At 42.3% G+C, this 20,735-nt stretch overlaps 1 protein-coding gene across 2 annotated transcripts in view; it reads left to right on the top strand.

The window, feature by feature from the left end:
- Positions 1 to 20,735, top strand: part of ARFGEF1 (ARF guanine nucleotide exchange factor 1) — a 76,895-nt gene that overhangs the window by 38,588 nt on the left and 17,572 nt on the right. For both annotated transcript variants that reach the window (XM_070747883.1, XM_070747882.1), the window contains exons 15-25: positions 8,550 to 8,661; positions 9,476 to 9,681; positions 9,797 to 9,881; positions 11,338 to 11,509; positions 11,873 to 12,024; positions 13,047 to 13,175; positions 14,052 to 14,210; positions 15,151 to 15,301; positions 19,542 to 19,632; positions 19,971 to 20,011; positions 20,118 to 20,287. In XM_070747883.1, coding sequence (XP_070603984.1) covers positions 8,550 to 8,661; positions 9,476 to 9,681; positions 9,797 to 9,881; positions 11,338 to 11,509; positions 11,873 to 12,024; positions 13,047 to 13,175; positions 14,052 to 14,210; positions 15,151 to 15,301; positions 19,542 to 19,632; positions 19,971 to 20,011; positions 20,118 to 20,287 — 1,468 coding nt within the window. The remainder of the gene's footprint in view (positions 1 to 8,549; positions 8,662 to 9,475; positions 9,682 to 9,796; positions 9,882 to 11,337; positions 11,510 to 11,872; positions 12,025 to 13,046; positions 13,176 to 14,051; positions 14,211 to 15,150; positions 15,302 to 19,541; positions 19,633 to 19,970; positions 20,012 to 20,117; positions 20,288 to 20,735) is intronic.

The raw sequence follows: 20,735 nt of genomic DNA, 5'->3' as shown, positions 1-20,735 counted from the left end.
GGTCAAAGATCCTAATGCAGTAATATGGTTCCTGAAGGAACATTGAATATGTATCATGCAGCCATGCATTCAAGGCTCTCATCCATGTTCCCAATAGGTTATAAAATGCAAGAGAATACTCTTGGAGCCATTTTAAAATTAACCAAAGTTTATTTTTTTCAGTCCTAAGACAGCTAATTGGTTCAGTTGTTTGTTATATTTAAGAAATAAAATCTAATGCAACATACAGTCTGTAAATGCATCTCTTGGCTGTATGAAAAAAAAGGTACACTATTGTCAGTGGCAGCAAATTAGTGGAGGAGTCAACACAATTGAGTGTAAGGGGTATTAGGAAAGGAGGAGGAGGAAGAAGAAAGTAGGGAGAACACAGTCCCAGTGAAGAGAAAACAAAATCTCTCTAATTAGCCACAAATGGCAAGATTTTCCTGGGATAAAATTGCAAGCCACAAATCTTGCCTATTATCTCAGTGAAAGTTAAAACTCTTCTATTTTTGCTGTTTTGCAAAAACAGTGATTTATCTCTTTCACTGAGGTTGCTGTTCTCCGTACTGAAGGAGTGGGTCCAGCAGTCACATGGGTTTGCTCTGTCCAATCCGGTGGAACTGAGCCTAGTATTAAAAAAGACTGCTGGATCCGCCCCTTCCCCAGAATTCGCTCAGTTCGCATTCCTTCGGATGTGTGTGAATGCTCGTTCCTCCCAAAACACCTTCCCTTCGATCTCTCTTCAAATCCAGTAAGAATTTTCCATTACTGTATTAAGCTTGCCGGCTGGGGATTCCACTCAGCCCTCCTGGGCTTTGAGTTGGGGGAGAAGTTAGCGGCTCAGCCCCCGCGGTTTTTCCCTCCGTGCTGCTGCCGCGGCCGTTATTTTACTATTACGGTCTGGAGGTCCCGCCGAGAGCAAGCCTTCTTTAACTAAAATAAACAAACTATTAAGGGCTAATTACCTCCCGCGGTGTGGGACTTGAATTGTCTCCCGGGCTTAGTGTCTCCGATCATAAATTAACGGAGCGTTTGTTTTTGGCGCCAAAGGCCCTCGCGCCCAGTAATTGCACTTTCGGTTCTGCCCTAAGAGGTCGGCCATTAGTGCTTCCAGCCCGCCGCCTGACCCTTGGAGTCGTCGTTCGAGTTCCCTCGAACCTATTCTCCACGGAAGTGGCCTCCAACCAGTTGTGCCTTGGTTTTTCTTAAAGTTAAGTTTGTGAGGCCTGCCACGCTGCACTTAGGGACACGAACTCTCTGGTACCGTCCAGGATTGCCCCTTAAGGCGCAGCTGCTCCTGGGCCTAGGAGCAGGGTCACCTCTCCTCTTGGGAAAGCTCACAAAAAATTCTTCTCCCCCCTATTTTATTGGCTCAAGCCTTGTCCTCTGTAATTTGTTTCAGACTATGGCTTCTTTTCCCAAGAGAGGCACTACTAAGAGTCCCAAAGAGGTTAGGCCTACTGTTAATTCTACTGAAGTTCCCCAGGCCTATTCCTCCTCTTCCTCTGGCGCCCATTCCTTAGCCGGGCCCACCAGGGCTGAGAAGAGAAGGGACCTAGCCCTACAAAGATTACATGATAAATCAGCCAAACGTTTTAAAGTGCAGGTCCAAGTGCATACCAATACACCCCTCCCGGAGGCCTCTAACCTGCCTCCCTCTGGGGTTCCTGTGTTATCCCTGGATGAGCCAAACCTAAATCCACCCCAACCTAACCTATGGGGTTTAGGTCCAGAGGAGCCAGATATTACTGAGGATCCTTCCCAGCCAGAATCTGCTCAGGCCTTCAGGGATCCTCCTTCCTTTCCGGCTGATGTTTCTTCCTTGCCTCCGGAGTTTCAGTCTATCTTGACTATTTTGACTAACACCATGGACGCTAAACTCTCATCTTTCCATGTGTCTTCTTTGTCTCATCCCCTCCCACGCTCCTCCCGTCCCGTGAGTTCTGCTCCTTCCTACAGAGCCCCATTCATGGAGGTCTCTAACTCCTCTCAGGAAGAGGATGAGGACGTGAATGCAGCAGAGGATGATGACCCCTTTCAAGGGCTGTCGGAAGACGAGGAATCCCAGATCAAGATTCCAGCCCCAGCTGCTATCTTCCCTTATCAGCTTTTCAAATCTCTCCTGCTTAAAGCAAGAGTATCCACGGGGCTAGCCGGACAGGAAAAACAGGCTACTACTCCTTCAGACCCTCCGGAGGAAAATCTTCCTTATTTCATGGAAGAACAGGAAGACAATGAGGTAATTCCTATGCCCAAATTATTTAAGGATGCCTTGCTCAAACAGTGGGACCACCCAACTGCTCGCCTCACTCCCACTTCCAAGGACAAGAAGCTTTACAAGCTTTCTCCCTCCTATGAGGAGCTCCTAACATGTCCTAGGCCAGATGAGCCAGTGAAAACGCTCCACTCAACGGCCGCCATGCCTGGCGAAGCAGAGGAGGTCCTCCGGCCGGAGGACAAACGCCTTGAGCAGATGCTCAAAAGAAGCCTCTTCGCAGATTCATGGGCCATTAAGAGTGCTGCAGCGGCATCCTTCTTCTCCAGAGCTATGCTCTTGTGGCTCCGTCAGCTCCAATCTCACCTGCCTCCAGATGATCTAAGGGGCCAACAGGTTTTCAACAAAGTCTTCGCAGCTGCCCAATACGTAGCAGATGCTACCTTCCAATCTTCAAGATTTGCAGCCAGGTCAGTAGCAGCCTCAACAACGGCCAGAAGACTTCTGTGGCTCCGCCCTTGGCAGGCGGGAGTAAGACAAAAGTGGCAGCTAGCCATGGGTCCGCTGAAACGCAACTTGCTCTTCGGAGACCTCCTGGATCCTCTCCTTACAGAGACCACAGACAAGAAAAAGGTCTTAGGACCCACCACCAAGAAGGCCCCTAAGCCGCAGTCCTTTCGGCGCACAGGACGGCAACAGGATCAGGGCTTCACCCTGCAAAGGAGTCCAGGTCAATATTCCCCTCGGTTTCGATCCCATTCTAGAACCACCAGGGGCAGAGGTTCCCGTTATCAGAGAGGATCCTCCTCTACCAGGGCTTCCAAAAGAGCCAGATGGTAAGTACTCCTTTTTCCCCATAGGCGGTTGCCTAGTCTGGTTCTCTTCCGCCTGGCACCGTTCTTTTAAGGACCCCTGGGTCATTGACACTGTAAACAGGGGCCTAAGATTAGAGTTCATTCTTCTCCCCCTAACCGCTTGTTTCTTGTTCTTCTCCCAGCCTCCCTTCAGATAGTTTCCGAATGGAGGAGGCTATTTCCCTTTTGTTGGCTATTAGAGCTATTCAACCGGTCCCCTCTCTCCGGAGAGGTTCTGGCTTCTATTCCATCCTCTTCATGGTCCCTAAGACCTCTGGAGGCCGGAGAGCCTTTTTGGACCTAAAGAAATTGAACCGGTTCATAAAATATAGGAAATTCAAACGCATTCCTTATCTTCCATCCTAGCAGCCCTTCATCGGGGAGACTTTATGGTGTCTCTGGATCTCACGGAGGCCTTCCTCCATCTTCCCATTGCCAAGGCCCGTAGGAAATTTTTGCGCTTCACCTTTCAAGGCAGGCACTTCCAGTATAGGGCTATGCCATTTGGGCTCTCCTCAGCTCCCAGAGTCCTCACTAAACTCTTGGGATCCTTGACGGCTCATTCCTGAGCCTCTCCCATTCATATCTTATGTTATTTAGATGACGTTTAAATTCATGGGAATTCCAGAACTGGAGTGGCTGCAGACCTCTCCCTTACCATGTCGGTTCTACAGAATCATGGTTTCTCCATAAATTCCAAAAAGAATCACCTGGATCCTTCCACTCCCATTCTGCATCTGGGAACTATCATTAATTCTGAGTTAGCCCAGGTTTTCCTCTCCACTGAGAGAAAACGTAGTTTTTTGGGGTCTCATTGCTCGCATTATGCCCCAACAACCTGCCTCCATTGCCACCCTATCTTCCCTTTTGGGTAAAACGGTGTCATGTATTGGTATTGTCCCCTGGGTCCGCCTTCACGCCAGGGAACTACAGTGGCTTCTGTTACCGTTTCAGAGATCGGGCCACAGCAACTCAAATCGCCGCATTTCCATTCTTCTGCGGTTCGCAGATCCCTCAAGTGGTGGTCGTCTCCAGCCCTAGCAAAGGGATCTCTCTTCCGGTGCCCCGACCAGTTTGTAGTCACCACAGATGCCAGCCTCTCGGGCTGGGGAGCCCTCGCCCAAGGTCTTCTAGCTCAGGGCACAGGGTCACCGGAGGAGGCTTCCAGGCCCATCAATTGACTAGAATTACGAGCCGTGTCTCTAGCTCTAAAACAATCCCAATCTCACATCTCCAATCAGCATGTGTTGGTCCTCACGGACAATATAGCCACCAATAGCCATATTTGCAGACAGGGAGGCACAAGATCCAAGGATCTCATGAGGGAGGCCCTGAAGTTAGGCCTCTGGGCAGAGAAACATCTCCAGTCGCTTCTAGCCGATCACATCTCGGGGAGCCTAAACGTCCAAGCGGACTGGCTCTCGCGAGCGACCATAGACCCAGGCGAGTGGAACCTCCATCAGTCACTGTTCCACCTAATCTGCCTCAGGTTCGGCCACCCAGTGTTAGATCTGTTTGCGACCAAAGCCAATGCCCAGCTCCCTCGCTTCATCTCCAGGTTCCCGTCTCCGGGAGCAGAGGCAATAAATGCTTTCAGGAGTCCTTGGCCTCCGGGTCTTCTGTATGCCTTCCCTCCAATTTCAATTCTGTCAGACGTGATCCACAAAATTCTTCTGGAAAAAGCCGGGTAATCCTGATAGCCCCTCACTGGCCTCGCAGACCATGGTTCGCGGACCTCCAACAACTGTCCATCCAGGACCCCTGGCGACTCCCCGTTTCGGAGGAGATGTTGCGGCAAGGGGCCCCCTTCCATCCGGACCCGGAGTGGTTCCACCCCACCGACTGGCTATTATCCGGAGGGACCTAGACCTGCGAGGGAATGACCCGGACACAGTGGAAGTCATCCTGTAGTCCAGATGGGGGTCTACCAATCGGATCTACGACCATACTTGGTCCAAATTCCATCAATGGTGCTCACAGGAGGGCTTATCTCCCCTGTGTCCTTCCATACACAGGATAATCGCCTCCCTCTTGAAAGGTTTTCCACCAAGGCCTCTTTACCAGCACCATCCGGCGTCACCTGGCAGTCATTTCTTCCGTCCTGGCGGGGCCTCCCAGGCAGCCCCTACGCTCCTTCCCGGAAATCCAAGAATTCCTAAGAGGAGTGGCCAACCTCAGGCCTTCCAAGATCCACAGATATCCTACCTGGGACTTGCCACGGGTTCTCCACTCCCTTACTCAGGCACCTTACGAACCCCTGAAGTCTGCGTCCCTCAGGTACCTATCCTTCAAGGTAGCATTCCTGGTGGCGATTACATCTGCCCGACGCATGTCTGAATTGGCAGCCCTTTCTACCAGACAGGACCTCTGTCAGTTCCACCAGGACAAGGTGGTTCTGCGACTGGACTCCACCTTTCTCCCAAAGGTCAGTTCCATGTTCCACAGATCTCAGGATATCGTCTTACCTTCCTTCTGTCTCCAACGAGAGCATCCCCTGGCAATTAGATGGCACATCCTGGTTTTCACTAGGGCGCTAAAGATCTATATCCAACGCACAGGACCCATAGGAAGGTCAGAAGCACTCTTCGGGGCTTACCACCCCAGATCCCGGGGATCTAGAGTGTCTTCCACAGTAATAGGCCGTTGGATCAGAGGGACCATCTCTAAGGCCTACGAGACAGCTTCCCTTTCCATTCCAAGGAATATTACAGCGCACTCCACCAGAAGTGCTGCCACATCTGCCACTTGAGCAACTCAGGCTCCGTTGGAAGAAGTCTGCAAAGCAGCCACTTGGGCCTCACCAAATTCCTTCATAAAGCACTACAAAATTGATTCGTACGCATCAGCGGACGCTGCCTTCGGCAGAAGAGTACTCCAATCCGTTATCTCTCACGATAGCCATGTACTCCCACCCTAGGGACCTATCTATTGGGTATGTCCCATGTGACTGCTGGACCCACTCCTTCAGTACGGAGAATAGGCGTTGATATGCTTACCTGAACGCCTCTTCTCGTACGGTGAGTGGGTACAGCAGTCACTTCCCTCCCTTTGTGTGGTCTTCTTCACTTTCTATTCTAACTTCTTTTAACACGGGAGTTGAACTTTAAAGAGCTTCACTACTGAGCCTAGTCTACGGATTCGCGAATTCTGGGGAAGGGGCGGATCCAGCAGTCTTTTTTAATACTAGGCTCAGTTCCACCGGATTGGACAGAGCAAACCCATGTGACTGCTGTACCCACTCACCGTACGAGAAGAGGCGTTCAGGTAAGCATATCAACGCCTATTTTCTCAGTGAAAGACTTCAGAACTGCTTTTCTCTCTTTACAATGCACCCACTAAACAGGGGGTGGATTTATTTATGTTTGAAGGAGGCTTCATGCTCTTTTGGAGGCCTGCCTCCTTAATGTACCTCTAGACCAGTGTTTTTCAACCAGTGTGCCGTGGCACACTAGTGTGCCGCGAGACATGGTCAGGTGTGCCGCGAAGAAGGAAGCTCAGGTTCCGGTCTCGCAACTTTTTGCTGAGAGTGAGAGAGAGAGAGAGAAAGAAAGAGAGAGAGAAAGAGAGAGAGAGAGAAAGAGAGAGAGAAAGAGAGAGAGAGAAAGAAAAGAGAGAAAGAGAGAGAAAGCAAGAGTGTGTGAGAGAGAAAGCAAGAGAGAGAGAAAGACAAAAGGAGAGGAAGGGGGAGAGAGAGAGAGAGAAATGAGCAAAAAGGGGAGGAAAAAAGAGAAGTGAGAAAATGATTGAGGCAGAGAATGAGAGGAAAGAGAGAGAAACAAAAGAGAGAGAGAAGTGACTGTTGATTTAAAGCATATGATAAGAAGCACCCAAAGAATAAGAGAAAACCCCCAGGCCTCACCTGTTTTTGGAATTGGTTCAAGAGTGTGTATACACACACACACACACACACCACAAGGGTGGGGAGGAGCCAGGGATGGAAAAAGAGAGGAGAGTGTCTTAGGGTGTCATTTTGGTTGTTGGTGTGCCCCAGGATTTTGTAAATGTAAAAAATGTGCCGCGGCTCAAAAAAGGTTGAAAATCACTGCTTAGACTCATATGTTTGCCTTACGTTGTGCTACAACAGTTCATGTTCATTAATTAAAATTATCCATTGCAGTTTGGATGGGTGGAAGGTCTTCCAGAGTAGATTTTGGGCAAGTTAGATAAATAAAGGGGAGAAATGGGAAAATGTAAAAGCGTTTAAATTCCTTTCGCTATGAGAAAAATAATTTTGCTGCACTTTTCTGCCCCATATTTTTCCAATATGAGGCTTTATTTGTGAAGATGAATACTTTGAGCCCTGGAGAAAGTGAGGAGGGCTTTGCTGATCTCAGTTCAATTGTAATGATCAAAGTGCTTGTCTCTTAACAATGGATGTTTATTTTTATAAACTATTCAATAAAATAAGACAAATGACAATCTGATTTTGGAGCAGTTGTTACTCTAAAGTTCCTCAAGTGAGAAATTTCTTCAATTATTACAAAAACTAAATAGCTGAAAGGTTAGTTGTATTTTTCCTGGCAGAGTGTGTCACAGCTGAAACAGCCCCATCAAGAATCTTATACAATGACAATCAAAACAGATCAGTTTTGAAAGACTAAGAGCAGTACCTCACCCCCAGCTAATGCAGGCATTTGATATACTGTATTAGAGGAAGCAGTTTTCTAAAAACTTGTGATCTAATTCATTTGGGGCTTTATCAGTTAACGTCAGCATTTGAATTGGGCCCTGAAACTCTTGAGCATCTAAATAAAAATTTTAAGGATCAGTATTGCATGGTTATAGTTAGTTGTCATGATGCGGTTTGTCCATCATGTTAGAAGAGGACCTTGACATCTAACAGGTTGTAGGCTGGCCATGATGTGTCCGCAGGTGGCTAGTAAGGCCTATACAGGCACAAAATGTTCTGCCATATGTTGGGCAGATGTGTGGGTACCATTGTTTCAGCATTTGTAGCTGTGGCTTTGCGGAGTGCTCACTTCTCTTGTGCTATGGTGGTTGTTCTATCCTCAGATGTCTGACAGCTTTGGTAGTATTACATGGTTATAGTTAGTTGTCATACAAACTATAAACACATCAGGATCATTTTCAGATATAGCCTCTTGTGGGCCACGCCCAATTGGATTAAATGATATATAACTGCTTGATTTCCGGTGATTATTTTTTGACTATGCAAGAATTCTAAGTGCTGTTGTATTTGATTCTGTGTGGTAGAGCAACAGTTAAAATGACAAAGCATCTTAGGATGGAAAGTTTTAGGTTGGCATTACAATTTTCTATGAATCTTTTATGTCCTTTGTGTAAAACATTCATCCCAAATATATACGAACATTTTAAAATAAGAAAAATGGAAAGTATCATAAACTTCCACTTCGGGATGAAAGAAAAAAGTTAATTTAATATTTATATTATTTTAAAATAATTATGCTATTCTGAATGCTCTTTGTATATGAAAATGTACATTTTCTATCAGTGTTTAATTAACATTTTATGTGCAGATTTAATAAGAAGCCAAAGAGAGGAATTCAGTATCTACAAGAACAAGGAATGCTTGGTATTACTTGTGAAGATATTGCCCAGTTCTTGCATCAAGAAGAAAGATTAGACTCTGTAAGAAAACTAGTCCATTTTCAATAAAATGACCTTTATAAACCTAATTAGCATATTTGATCTAGACTATTTAGTAATCTGGCATTCTGCCATATAGAAAAAAAAGGCTAATTGGCTGTGAAACATGCACTTGTTCTCTGTTTTTAAAGGATTCCTTTTGAATAAAACTTACCTCTTTTTATTGTGTATTTAACAAATAAGGTACCTGTTGCAGAAAATGCTGAACATTTAAGAAGAGAAGACAGCAACCACTTTTTGAAAACAGAGAATATTAATTTAGCCACAATGCTCTTTTTGACAAAAACAAAGATATTACTCTGTCTTATAGTACATGTTTCATTAATCAGAATTCATGCCTGTAGTTAACTGAAGAAATACAGGTAGTCCTTGACTTACAACAACTATTGACCAAAGTTTCTGTTGCTAAGCAAGACAGTTAAGTGAGTTTTGCCCCATTTTATGACCTTTCTTTTCACAGTTGTTAAGTGAATCTGGCTTCCCCATTGACTTTGCTTGTCAGAAGGTGTCAAAAAGTGATCACATGACCCCAGGACACTGCAACCGTCCTAAATACATGCCAATTGCTAAGTGTGTGGAACTTTGATCACATGAACACTGGGATGCTGCAATGGTCGTAAGTGTGAAAAACGGTCATAAGTTACTTTTTCACTTCCGTTGTAACTTCAGACGGTCAATAACATATGTTTGCAAGTCAAGTACTGCCTGTAATATAGAATCTGAAATGTCTAAGACTTGTATATACACTATGTCTGTCTGTGGCTATATTGAATTCACTGTTTTTCTTTTGTTGTAGACTCAAGTTGGAGAGTTTCTAGGAGACAATGATAAATTTAACAAGGAAGTTATGTATGCATATGTGGATCAGCATGACTTTTCTGCAAAGGATTTTGTTTCTGCTCTGCGTATGTTTTTGGAAGGCTTCCGTCTTCCAGGAGAGGCTCAGAAAATAGATAGATTAATGGAGAAATTTGCTGCTAGATACTTGGAATGTAATCAAGGGTGAGCATTTTTATCTTCTATTTTTTAAAAAACTAGATAATAGACAAATGCTTTTTAAAACCAGATAATGGGAAAAATGTTTTTCTTTCTCTCTTTCTGCACCTATTTTTTACAGGCAAACTCTGTTCGCTAGTGCAGACACTGCATATGTCTTGGCTTATTCAATTATTATGTTAACAACAGATCTCCATAGCCCACAGGTATGTATTCATTACATTTCTATATGGTTTAGTAGCCTCTTGTGGCAATTCAGAAATTTCTAAATTCATATCCCCAAATTCCTAAATAATAATAAAAAATGTATAAAGAGCAAAATTCAAGTAAAATGAATAGAGAGGACACCAAAATTGCCAAGATCTAAAAAGCATAAACTGTTTTTAAAATCGAAAGAATAAAAAACATGAAAGAAGAATGAAGTATTCAACTGGTACCAAAAAGATCACAGCAAATCTCTGGGAGCAGGAATTCTTAAATCTGACCATCAGGATTGAAAAAGATCCTTACTGACAGCTTCACTAATACAAACTTTTTATCCAAATTTAATCATAATGTCTTTAAATACAAACTAAAAAGTTGTGGGTACTGCCATAAATATATTAACTGTATAGCCATTATCATTGTAATGTAGATAATAAGACTAAAAATATAGCACATAAAATATTGTGCAGCAGCAGTAAAAAAAGCAAATTCTATGCTTGGCATGATTAGGAAGGGAATCGAAAATAAGTTGGTAAGTGTTGTATTGCCTCTGTACAAATCAATGGTGAGACCACACTTGGAGTACTTTTATGCAATTCTGGTCACTGCACCTAAAGGACTGGAAAAGGTGCAAAAAAGGACAAGTGTGATCAAGGAAATGGAGCACCTCCCTTATGAAACCAGGTTGCAACGCCTTGGTCTCTTCAGCTTTGAAAGACGGCATTTAAGAGGTGACTTGATCGTAGTGTATAAAATCATGAATGGGATAGAAAAGGTGGATAGAGAAAAATTCTTTTCTCTATCACACAATACTAGGACGAGGGGGCACTCCCTAAAGCTCATAGGTAAGAAAATGAGGATAAATAAAGGGAAATATTTCTTCATCCAGAGGGTCATTGGTTTATGGAATTCACTTCCAGAAGAGGTCATGACAGCTGTCAGCCTTAATAGCTTCAAGGCAGGATTAGACAGATTCATGGATGCCAAGTGTATCGATGGTTATTGAAACGGATGTCCATGTGCCGCCTCTATGTTGGTTGAGGCAGGCAGGATTCCCTTGAGTACCCTTTGTTGGGGTCAAGGGAAAGGGAGGGTTTTGCCTTCTCTTTCTGCTCAAGATCTTATGTTCATGATGTAGTAAATAAAATGAATACTGAAATGTGTAGATTAGCAACCTCTTTCTTTAGATCAAATTAGTCTCAAACCTGATTTATCTTTTACTAGAGTCTGATTAGCATTCATAATTTCTAATTCTAATTTAATAAAACTTTTTCTTTTACCTATAATACTGGAATGTGATAGATAAATCCACAGTAACTGAATTTAAACATGCCTGGGATAAACATATATCCATCCTAAGATAAAATACAGGAAATAGTATAAGGGCAGACTAGATGGACCATGAGGTCTTTTTCTGCCATCAGACTTCTATGTTTCTATGTTACTCTTAACTTTTAGGTAAAGAATAAAATGACCAAAGAACAATACATTAAGATGAACAGAGGTATCAATGATAGTAAGGATCTCCCTGAAGAATACCTGTCAGCTATTTATAATGAAATAGCAGGCAAGAAGATCTCAATGAAGGAAACAAAAGAACTAACAATACCTACAAAAACAAGTAAACAAAGTAAGTATCTACAGAAGACTTCTATTCACAGGATAATTGCTGGTTCTTTCTGGATGGAACTCTGATGGCCTTAATTGCATCCAGAAACTTACTGGCAGCCAGTCCAGTAGTAGTCTTACATGGGCAAACCTTGATAACTACCTAGGCCTCTGCATATTCAAGAACAGCTTCTTTGATTATTGATAACATAAATAGCTACCAAAAGAATGTTAAATAAAAAAATCAAATAGCAAAATATTTAATGTAGTGTATGACAAAATATTATATCCCTTTAAAATATTTGAATGTGAATATAATTAAATGACTTCAAGATTCTTTGTGATATGGATGATGAATAATGTCATTAGAATAATTTGCTTGCAGGTGTAGCTAGTGAAAAGCAGAGAAGACTACTTTATAATTTAGAAATGGAGCAGATGGCTAAAACAGCTAAAGCTTTGATGGAAGCAGTAAGCCATGTTCAAGCTCCTTTTACAAGTGCCACACACTTGGAACATGTACGACCCATGTTCAAGGTAAATCTTTTCAAGTTTCTCATTGTAACAAATTTCATATGGAAAAGTTAACATTTTTTAGTTTCAAATCATCTGAAGAATAGATTTTTTTTGGTTCTTTATCTTTTTTCTAATAATGTTAGCATTACAATTTTAGGCAAATCCAAATATGATGATGTAAGTTAGATTATGGTTTTAATAATATGTGTTAGAGAAGGTTACATTTTTATCAAGCTTGTCATTCATACAAACATGCAGACACCTACACACTCATATGCACAGATATATGAATCACTAGAGATGTGCATTGGGTTAGACATCCCATCACAGCCTGGTTAGAGGCTCATAACTTCCCTAAATCTTTTTCATATTATTACATTGGTTTTGATTATGAAATATTGGGTTTGGGAACAAAATTCCATCTGTTAACATAATCCACTACTTGGAGATGTCCTCTAATATCATTTCCAATTCCAATTCACTGTGAAAAATCATCAGGAAAACAAGTGTCAATCATTTTAGTGGTGGTGAAAGAGATCATTTATGCCCGCAAAGGAGTGGTAACTTGTGTAATAAGATACAAAAAACTTCTCTCTAAATAAAATAAAAATACTTTTTTATTTGAGTCAGCAAACATTTTTCTTTTTCTTTTTATATAGAACAAAATAGCAATTTAAGATATGAGTTGGGCAATGAATAGGATATTGAATTAGGACTGGACATACCCAGCTGCAAATATTCCCTTGCTATGAAGGTCACTAGCAGCCAATTTACCTCACAGAACCCTTTAGAAATTCAATGTATGAGAGAACTCATATAACACCATTAACAGCCATCTCACTGTAAATAGCATAATGCTTAGCCAAGAAAAAGAATAAGAAATAGTAAGTTAAATAAATTTCATGAGATTAAAAAACTGAACATTTACCTTAATAGAATATATATTAAAAGTGAAAGAAATTTTAAATTATGTCATTTCCAGATTGAGTTTTATAAAAAAATTGACTATTAAAATATGACACCATTTAAATTCTGTGTTTTAGTTAGCCTGGACACCATTCTTAGCTGCATTCAGTGTGGGTTTGCAAGATTGTGATGACACAGAAGTTGCCTCCCTCTGCCTGGAAGGAATTCGATGTGCAATCAGGATAGCATGCATTTTCAGTATCCAGGTAATACTACATTGTAAAATTTCATAGCAACAAGTATTGGTTCTAAGAATAGTAAACAGTATTAAAAGTAATTTTGAAAATTGAAAGCAATGTTTAATCTCTAACTTCAGATAAATTATGTGTACCAGTTTCAAAGTAATAGCAAGGTTAAATTTAGGCAACAGCATAATAACAATAATAAACATTTATTTATAATGCCCTTTTAACAAAGGGCATAACAGCATGTTAGCAATAGCACTTTTTAGCAGAGCCAGCATATTGCTCCCACAATCTGGATCCTCATTTTACTCACCTCGGAAAGATGGAAGGCTGAGTTAACCTTGAATCGGTGATGAGATTTGAACCGCTGACCTGCAGATCTAGCAGTCAGCTTTAGTAGCCAGCAATATTGCACTCTACCCCACTGCACCACCTCAACTCTTATAATTTTGTTTTGGGCTTATTAAAATATTCCTCATAATTGGACCAAATGGAAAGTGGTATTTGAAACTAAATTTAATCTTTCTTACATTTTTAGTACAGGAAAAAATGCCCTGTTAAATATATTATTATTTATTTTATTAGCTGTAAAAATTTTGAATTTATTTTAATAAATACAGAATAAATGTGCATTGTATTTTTAAAGAAGTGCTCAGATACAGCTTCTGAAGAAGCTTATTTTCCTCATAATCTGTGGTCATGACACAAGTACTGTACTATCTATAATGCATCTGAGTATAAAAAGTGAGCAGGCAGTTTTAGTTAATCCACTTTTCTTAATTTGTTTGCTTTAGTTTTCACTTCGATTTCTATGTGTGTAGAACGATTATATTTAGAAGAGTATAAAATGGCATAAATATTAACAAACTGAAAGAGATGATTTCTTTGTTCCTATAGCTTGAGAGGGATGCTTATGTCCAAGCACTAGCAAGATTTACTTTACTTACTGTGAGTTCTGGTATTACTGAAATGAAGCAGAAGAATATTGACACAATAAAAACACTAATTACTGTGGCTCACACTGATGGAAATTACTTGGGAAATTCTTGGCATGAGGTAGATTATCTTTTCAAATATATATATATATATATATATAATAATTGAAATTATGTAATATTAAATGCAACGTCTATTATAAAATTAAATTACATAAAATTAAATTACATAAGATAATGCTACTGTCATATGTTTGCTTAATATCTCATATTGGAGAGCAAACTCCAAAAGGAAACTAGACAGTTAACTATTTGCTTATTGACCATTTGTTAGGACAGTTATGACAATGCTGAAAAAAGAGAGCTCGAAATTCCAAGCAAAACTGCACCTCCTCAGTCACATGATTGCAATCTAGACACTTGGCACCTGGCTCACACTTATGATATTTCCAGCATCCCACAATCTATAATTGCCATTTGCAACTTTCCCTGCTATCTTCTTACAAGCAAAGTCAATGGAGAAGCTAGCTGGGAAGGTCGCAGGTGCCTCCAGTAATTTCTTCACCCCCTTATTGACCTGGCAACAGCCACCCCAACTCTGCTGCTCTTGTATTGCACTTCACAGGCCCCTCAATCACTCCTTTGCCACTATCTCCCATAGCAGCCCCACCACTCTCATGGACTACTCTCATATGGCCACCTGACAACAGCCACCCCAGGCACCAACATGCTCATATCGAGCCTTGCAAGCCATTCACATAGTCTCCTCTGCCCAGCAACAGCTAATCTTGGCCCTGCCATTCTTGAAAGCCACCTGGGACTCAGTTAATGACTTACAATCCTCATTTAATAATGACAGTAGGGGTAGCCAGGATTGCTATCGCTAAGCAATATGGTCATGTAACATCACACTTTATGACCACATAGCTCAGCAACAGAAATTTTGATTCCAATTACTGAGGACTACTGTAGTGGTTTTAGGCTGTAGTAAAATTATTTCTTAAGACGTGAGCCTTTGTGGATTGTTTAGTTAATTTGTAGCATTCTTTTCTTAATTCAAGATTTTGAAATGCATCAGTCAGCTTGAATTGGCACAATTAATAGGTACTGGAGTAAAACCACGTTACATATCTGGGACTGTGAGAGGCCGAGAAGGTTCATTTACAGGAACAAAGGATCAGGCGCCTGATGAGTTTGCAAGTCTAGGACTTGGTACGTATTGTAACTACTAATTCAGTGGAACAATTCGTCTTACAACAAACATGTTTTGGCAGGGAAGGGGGGGAGGAGTGGCTATTATAGCCAGGGAGAGCCTTTGCCTGCGTAGGCTCATTGCTCCGGAAATTGCGGGTTGCGAGTCTCTCTTGCTGAAGTTGGACTTAGGGGTTCAGGTGGGCTTATTTCTCACGTACCTGCCTCCCAGCTGCATGTCAAAAGCCCTGCCTGTGCTACTCGAGGAGGTAGCCGGGTTGGCGGTGGAGTTCCTCGGACTCATTGTCCTGGGGGACTTCAACCTGCCGTCACTCGGCGAAACCTCTGGGTTGGCACAGGAGTTCATGGCCACCATGACAGCCATGGACCTGACTCAAGTAGTACAGGGTCCGACTCACGAGGGAGGGCACGCACCTGACATGGTATTCCTTTCCGAGCAATTGAGTAATGGTCTGAGACTAAGGGGCTTAGAAGCATTGCCTTTGTCATGGTCAGACCATTTCCTACTACGGCTTGACTTCCTGGCTCCAATCCTTCCCTGCAGGGAGGCGGAACCAATGAAGATGTTCCGCCCCAGACGCCTGATGGACCCAGAGGGCTTTCAGACGGCGCTTGGGGTTATTCCAGAGGCACTCATCCACAGTTCGGCGGAGTCTCTTGCAGAGGCCTGGAATACGGCTGCTGCGGAGGCTCTTGACCGGATTGCGCCTTTGCGACCTCTCCGTGGCGCTAGACCCCGTAAAGCCCCATGGTTCAACGAGGAGCTCCAGGAGTTGAAACGCCAAAAGAGACGTCTAGAGAAGCGATGGAGGAAGAGTAGGTCTGAATCTGATCGAACACTTGTCAGAGCTTTTATTAAGACTTACAAAGTGGCGCTCAAGGCGGCAAGATGCGCGTACCATGCCGCCTTGATTGCATCAGCGGAATCCCGCCCGGCCGCTCTGTTTAGGGTGACCCGCTCCCTTCTTAACCAGGGGGGAGTTGGGGAGCCCTTGCAGAGTAGTGCTGAGGAGTTTAACACGTTTTTCGCTGATAAAGTCGCTCTGATCCGGGCCGACCTTCGACTCCAATTGTAAAACAGAGTCGACTGACAACGAGTCAGTCGAGGTGACTGGGGCACGTACTTGTCCACCTGTCTGGGAAGAGTTTGATCTGGTGACACCTGATGAAGTGGACAAGGCCATTGGAGCTGTGAGTTCCGCCAACTGTCTACTGGATCCGTGTCCCTCCTGGTTGGTCTCGGCCAGCAGGGAGGTGACACGGAGCTGGGCCCAGGAGATTACCAACGCTTCCTTGGGGAGGGGAGTTTTTCCATCACTTTATAAAGAAGTGCTTGTGCGCCCCCTCCTCAAGAAGCCCTCCCTGGACCCAGCCGTACTTAACAACTATCGTCCAGTCTCCAACCTTCCCTTTATGGGGAAGGTTGTCAAGAAGGTGGTGGCGCTCCAGCTCCAGCGGTCCTTGGAAGAAGCTGATTATCTAGGTCCCCAGCAGTCGGGTTTCAGGCCCGGTTACAGCACGGAAACCGCTTTGGTCGCATTGATGGATGATCTCTGGCGGGCCCGGGACAGGGGTTTATCCTCTGTCCTGGTGCTCCTCGATCTCTCAGCGGCTTTCGATACCATCGACCATGGTATCCTTCTGCACCGGTTGGAGGGGCTGGGGGTGGGAGGCACTGTTCTTCAGTGGTTCTCCTCCTACCTCTCTGGCCGGTCGCAGTCGGTGTTAGTGGGGGGTCAGAGGTCGGCTCCGAGGTCTCTCCCTTGTGGGGTGCCTCAGGGGTCGGTCCTCTCCCCCTTGCTATTTAACATCTACATGAAACCACTGGGTGAGATCATCCAAGGACATGGGGTGAGGTATCATCAATATGCCGATGATACCCAGCTTTACATCTCCACCCCATGCCCAGTCAACGAAGCGGTGGAAGTGATGTGCCGGTGCCTGGAGGCTGTTGGGACCTGGATGGGTGTCAACAGACTCAAGCTCAACCCGGATAAGACGGAGTGGCTGTGGGTTTTGCCTCCCAAGGACAATTCCATCTGTCCGTCCATTACCCTGGGGGGGGAATTATTGACCCCCTCAGAGAGGGTCCGCAACTTGGGCGTCCTCCTCGATCCACAGCTCACATTAGAAAACCATCTCTCAGCTGTGGCGAGGGGGGCGTTTGCCCAGGTTCGCCTGGTGCACCAGTTGCGGCCCTATCTGGACCGGGATTCATTGCTCACAGTCACTCATGCCCTCATCACCTCGAGATTCGACTACTGTAACGCTCTCTACATGGGGCTACCTTTGAAAAGTGTTCGGAAACTTCAGATCGTGCAGAATGCAGCTGCGAGAGCAGTCATGGGCTTACCTAGGTATGCCCATGTTTCACCATCACTCCGCAGTCTGCATTGGCTGCCGATCAATTTCCGGTCACAATTCAAAGTGTTGGTTATGACCTTTAAAGCCCTTCATGGCATCGGACCAGAATATCTCTGAGACCGCCTTCTGCCGCACGAATCCCAGCAACCGATTAGGTCCCACAGAGTGGGCCTTCTCCGGGTCCCGTCAACTAAACAATGTCGGTTGGCGGGCCCCAGGGGAAGAGCCTTCTCTGTGGTGGCCCCGGCCCTCTGGAACCAACTCCTCCCGGAGATTAGAACTGCCCCTACTCTCCCTGCCTTCCGTAAAGCTCTTAAAACCCACCTTTGTTGTCAGGCATGGGGGAACTGAAACACCTCCCCCGGCCACGTACAATTTATGTATGGTATGTTTGTGTGTGTGCTTGTTAATATAGTGGGGTTCTTTTTAAAACTATTTTAAATACTTAAATTTATTGAATTTATTTGGATTTGTACGATTGTTTATATTTTTTGTTGTGAACCGCCCCGAGTTCGCGGAGAGGGGCGGCATACAAATCTAAATAATAAATAAATAATAAATAAATAAATATGTGTTTTCTTGGAAAGAATAAAAAGTGGAAGAATTATGATACTTAAAAATGTATCTTTTTAGTCTCTGAACAGCTTTATTATTGGCATCTCATTTTAGTTCTATACCTAAAGGGAAATATTGCTAGAATCTCCATGTCTAGGTCTCATTTAGAAAAGGGTGAATAGGAGCCAGTTCATATTTACTGCTTCAAAAATGACATGTCCCTTGCATGTATAGTTTAGCTTTAATCCACTAACATAACTCAACAGCTGATACTATTAGGAAATACTGAGGAATGATTGTACAAACAAAATGTTTTGGGGAAAATGATTTGACATTTTGTAGGAATATCTCCATAATATGAAATGTGTTTTGCTAAAAAGTAACATGAATATGTCATAAAGAAATCATTTTTAGATGTAGATGGAATAATTACATATTTTTATTCTCCTCTGCTATTAAATTACATTATGTAGTCCCAAGCACCAAGCACATTATCAGCTTCTAACGAACTGGCTTAAGGGTCATGTTTTATATTTGTCTATATTTTCTATATTTTCTTCGGAGAGGGGCGGCATACAAATCTAATAAATTATTATTATTATTATTATTATTATTATTATTATTATTATTATTACATTAACCTTGAATGAAGTGGTCACTCATCCTTCCCTGTTTGCAAGTTGAAAATTTCCTCAACGCCAAGCACTGCATTTCACAAGAAACTTCTAATATATTGCAGGGTGGGTGGTATTCATAGCATAACAGGTCCTTGTATCACAGCAAGGGACAGAAGATCTTTAATTAATGTGGCAGGTGGCTAGCATAATTTCCCTTATTTATGACAGCTAGCTGCATTGGTATAAAACATACTTCTTTATTCTAATTCTATTATTGCTTGTTCTTGTGACTAAGGGTATAGAAACATAGAAACATAGAAACATTCTTCACTTAGACAGCAGTAGAAATAGCTTTAATTTGTTATAGTTCAGAAAGCTGTATTATTGATCAGTCTACCTATTTCCACCATTTCTTCTGCTTTGCTACTGTTTAATTTTTAAATAATGATAAATTAGATGGAAATAAATTCAATATATCCTTTTAGTCTTTATTCATAGCATAGTGAAGTAGCTGCATCTAGCAATAAATAGACAATATGGGGTTAACATGCATCTTCAACTATATCATCTCTTTTGTAAACAATTTTGGGTAGCAGTCATTTTGCCAATGCTGTTTTAGAAATGTGGTAAACACCTTTAATTATTTACAGAGTAATTTTTCTTTCTCACAATCTATATCCTTTTTTAAATTATGTTTTTTATAGTTGGAGGAAATATGGACTGGAAGCAGATTGCAAGTATTCAAGAATCCATTGGAGAAACAAGTTCACAAAGTGTCGTTGTTGCTGTAGACAGGTAATTTATCTAGCATCAGAACTTGCTATCTAGAAAATAGTATTCTTTCTTTGTTGGTATAAGTGGCAGCATAGTCATTTTTAAAGCATTGTAATAAAAATGGAAAGGAAAGAAAAACTAAACTATTTGGATAGTTTACCTGTATATTTGCATGCTTATGAGAGTGGTGAAATGAAAATATTCTTATCTCTTCATATTTCTTTTAACTCCATACCTATTTTCAGAGATAGAAATTGCAATATTCCCTTCATATTTACTGGTAGAATTCTTTTGCAACCTAATTTGTACTAAAGAAAACCTGTCACAAGAATTATTGCATAATTTTGTTTTATTTGCAGAATATTTACAGGATCTACCAGGCTAGATGGAAATGCTATTGGTAAGCATTAGTTTAGATATGTGGAACATAAATTCTGTAATAAAGAATGAATTAATTGATATTTTGGATTTTATAATAATAAATAAATTGTGTTTGGATTTAACAGTGGATTTTGTCAGATGGCTTTGTGCTGTTTCTATGGATGAGTTATTGTCGGCAACTCATCCCCGGATGTTCAGCCTACAAAAAATAGTAGAGATTTCTTACTATAACATGGGACGAATAAGGTTACAGTGGTCTAGAATATGGGAAGTTATTGGAGATCATTTCAATAAGGTATGTCAGCGTATATGATATATTATTTTTGTTACCTTTTAATTACCGTAACCCTCACATCCAACAAATATAACAAAAAATGAAGATTACCGGGAAATATAAATAATCAAAACATACTATCTTCATAGGAGTCCATCCACACTATTGTAGTCCCTAGAGCCCATTGGAACATAAATCAGTGGTTGAAAACTCCACACCTCATGAAAATTGTTCTATGGCATAGGCTTGCCATCAGAAAAGAGCACCCACCCTCTTCAGTTCATATAGGGTAGAGACCTTCAGTATTAGGTTATGCCTGTCCCTCTCAAATTGGGAGAGACAACTTTATATATATATCACCATTTTTCACAATGAAAACGAACACTTTCAGTTGGGCCTAGAATCATATTGGCAATCGGTGGGCCAAGTGTTGCATCCATATTATGCTAATCCTGTCCATTTTAGGATG

This window comes from Erythrolamprus reginae, chromosome 3 (genome assembly GCF_031021105.1).
Source record: "Erythrolamprus reginae isolate rEryReg1 chromosome 3, rEryReg1.hap1, whole genome shotgun sequence".
NCBI lineage: Eukaryota > Metazoa > Chordata > Lepidosauria > Squamata > Dipsadidae > Erythrolamprus > Erythrolamprus reginae.
This window is presented reverse-complemented; position numbering and strand designations above follow the sequence as displayed.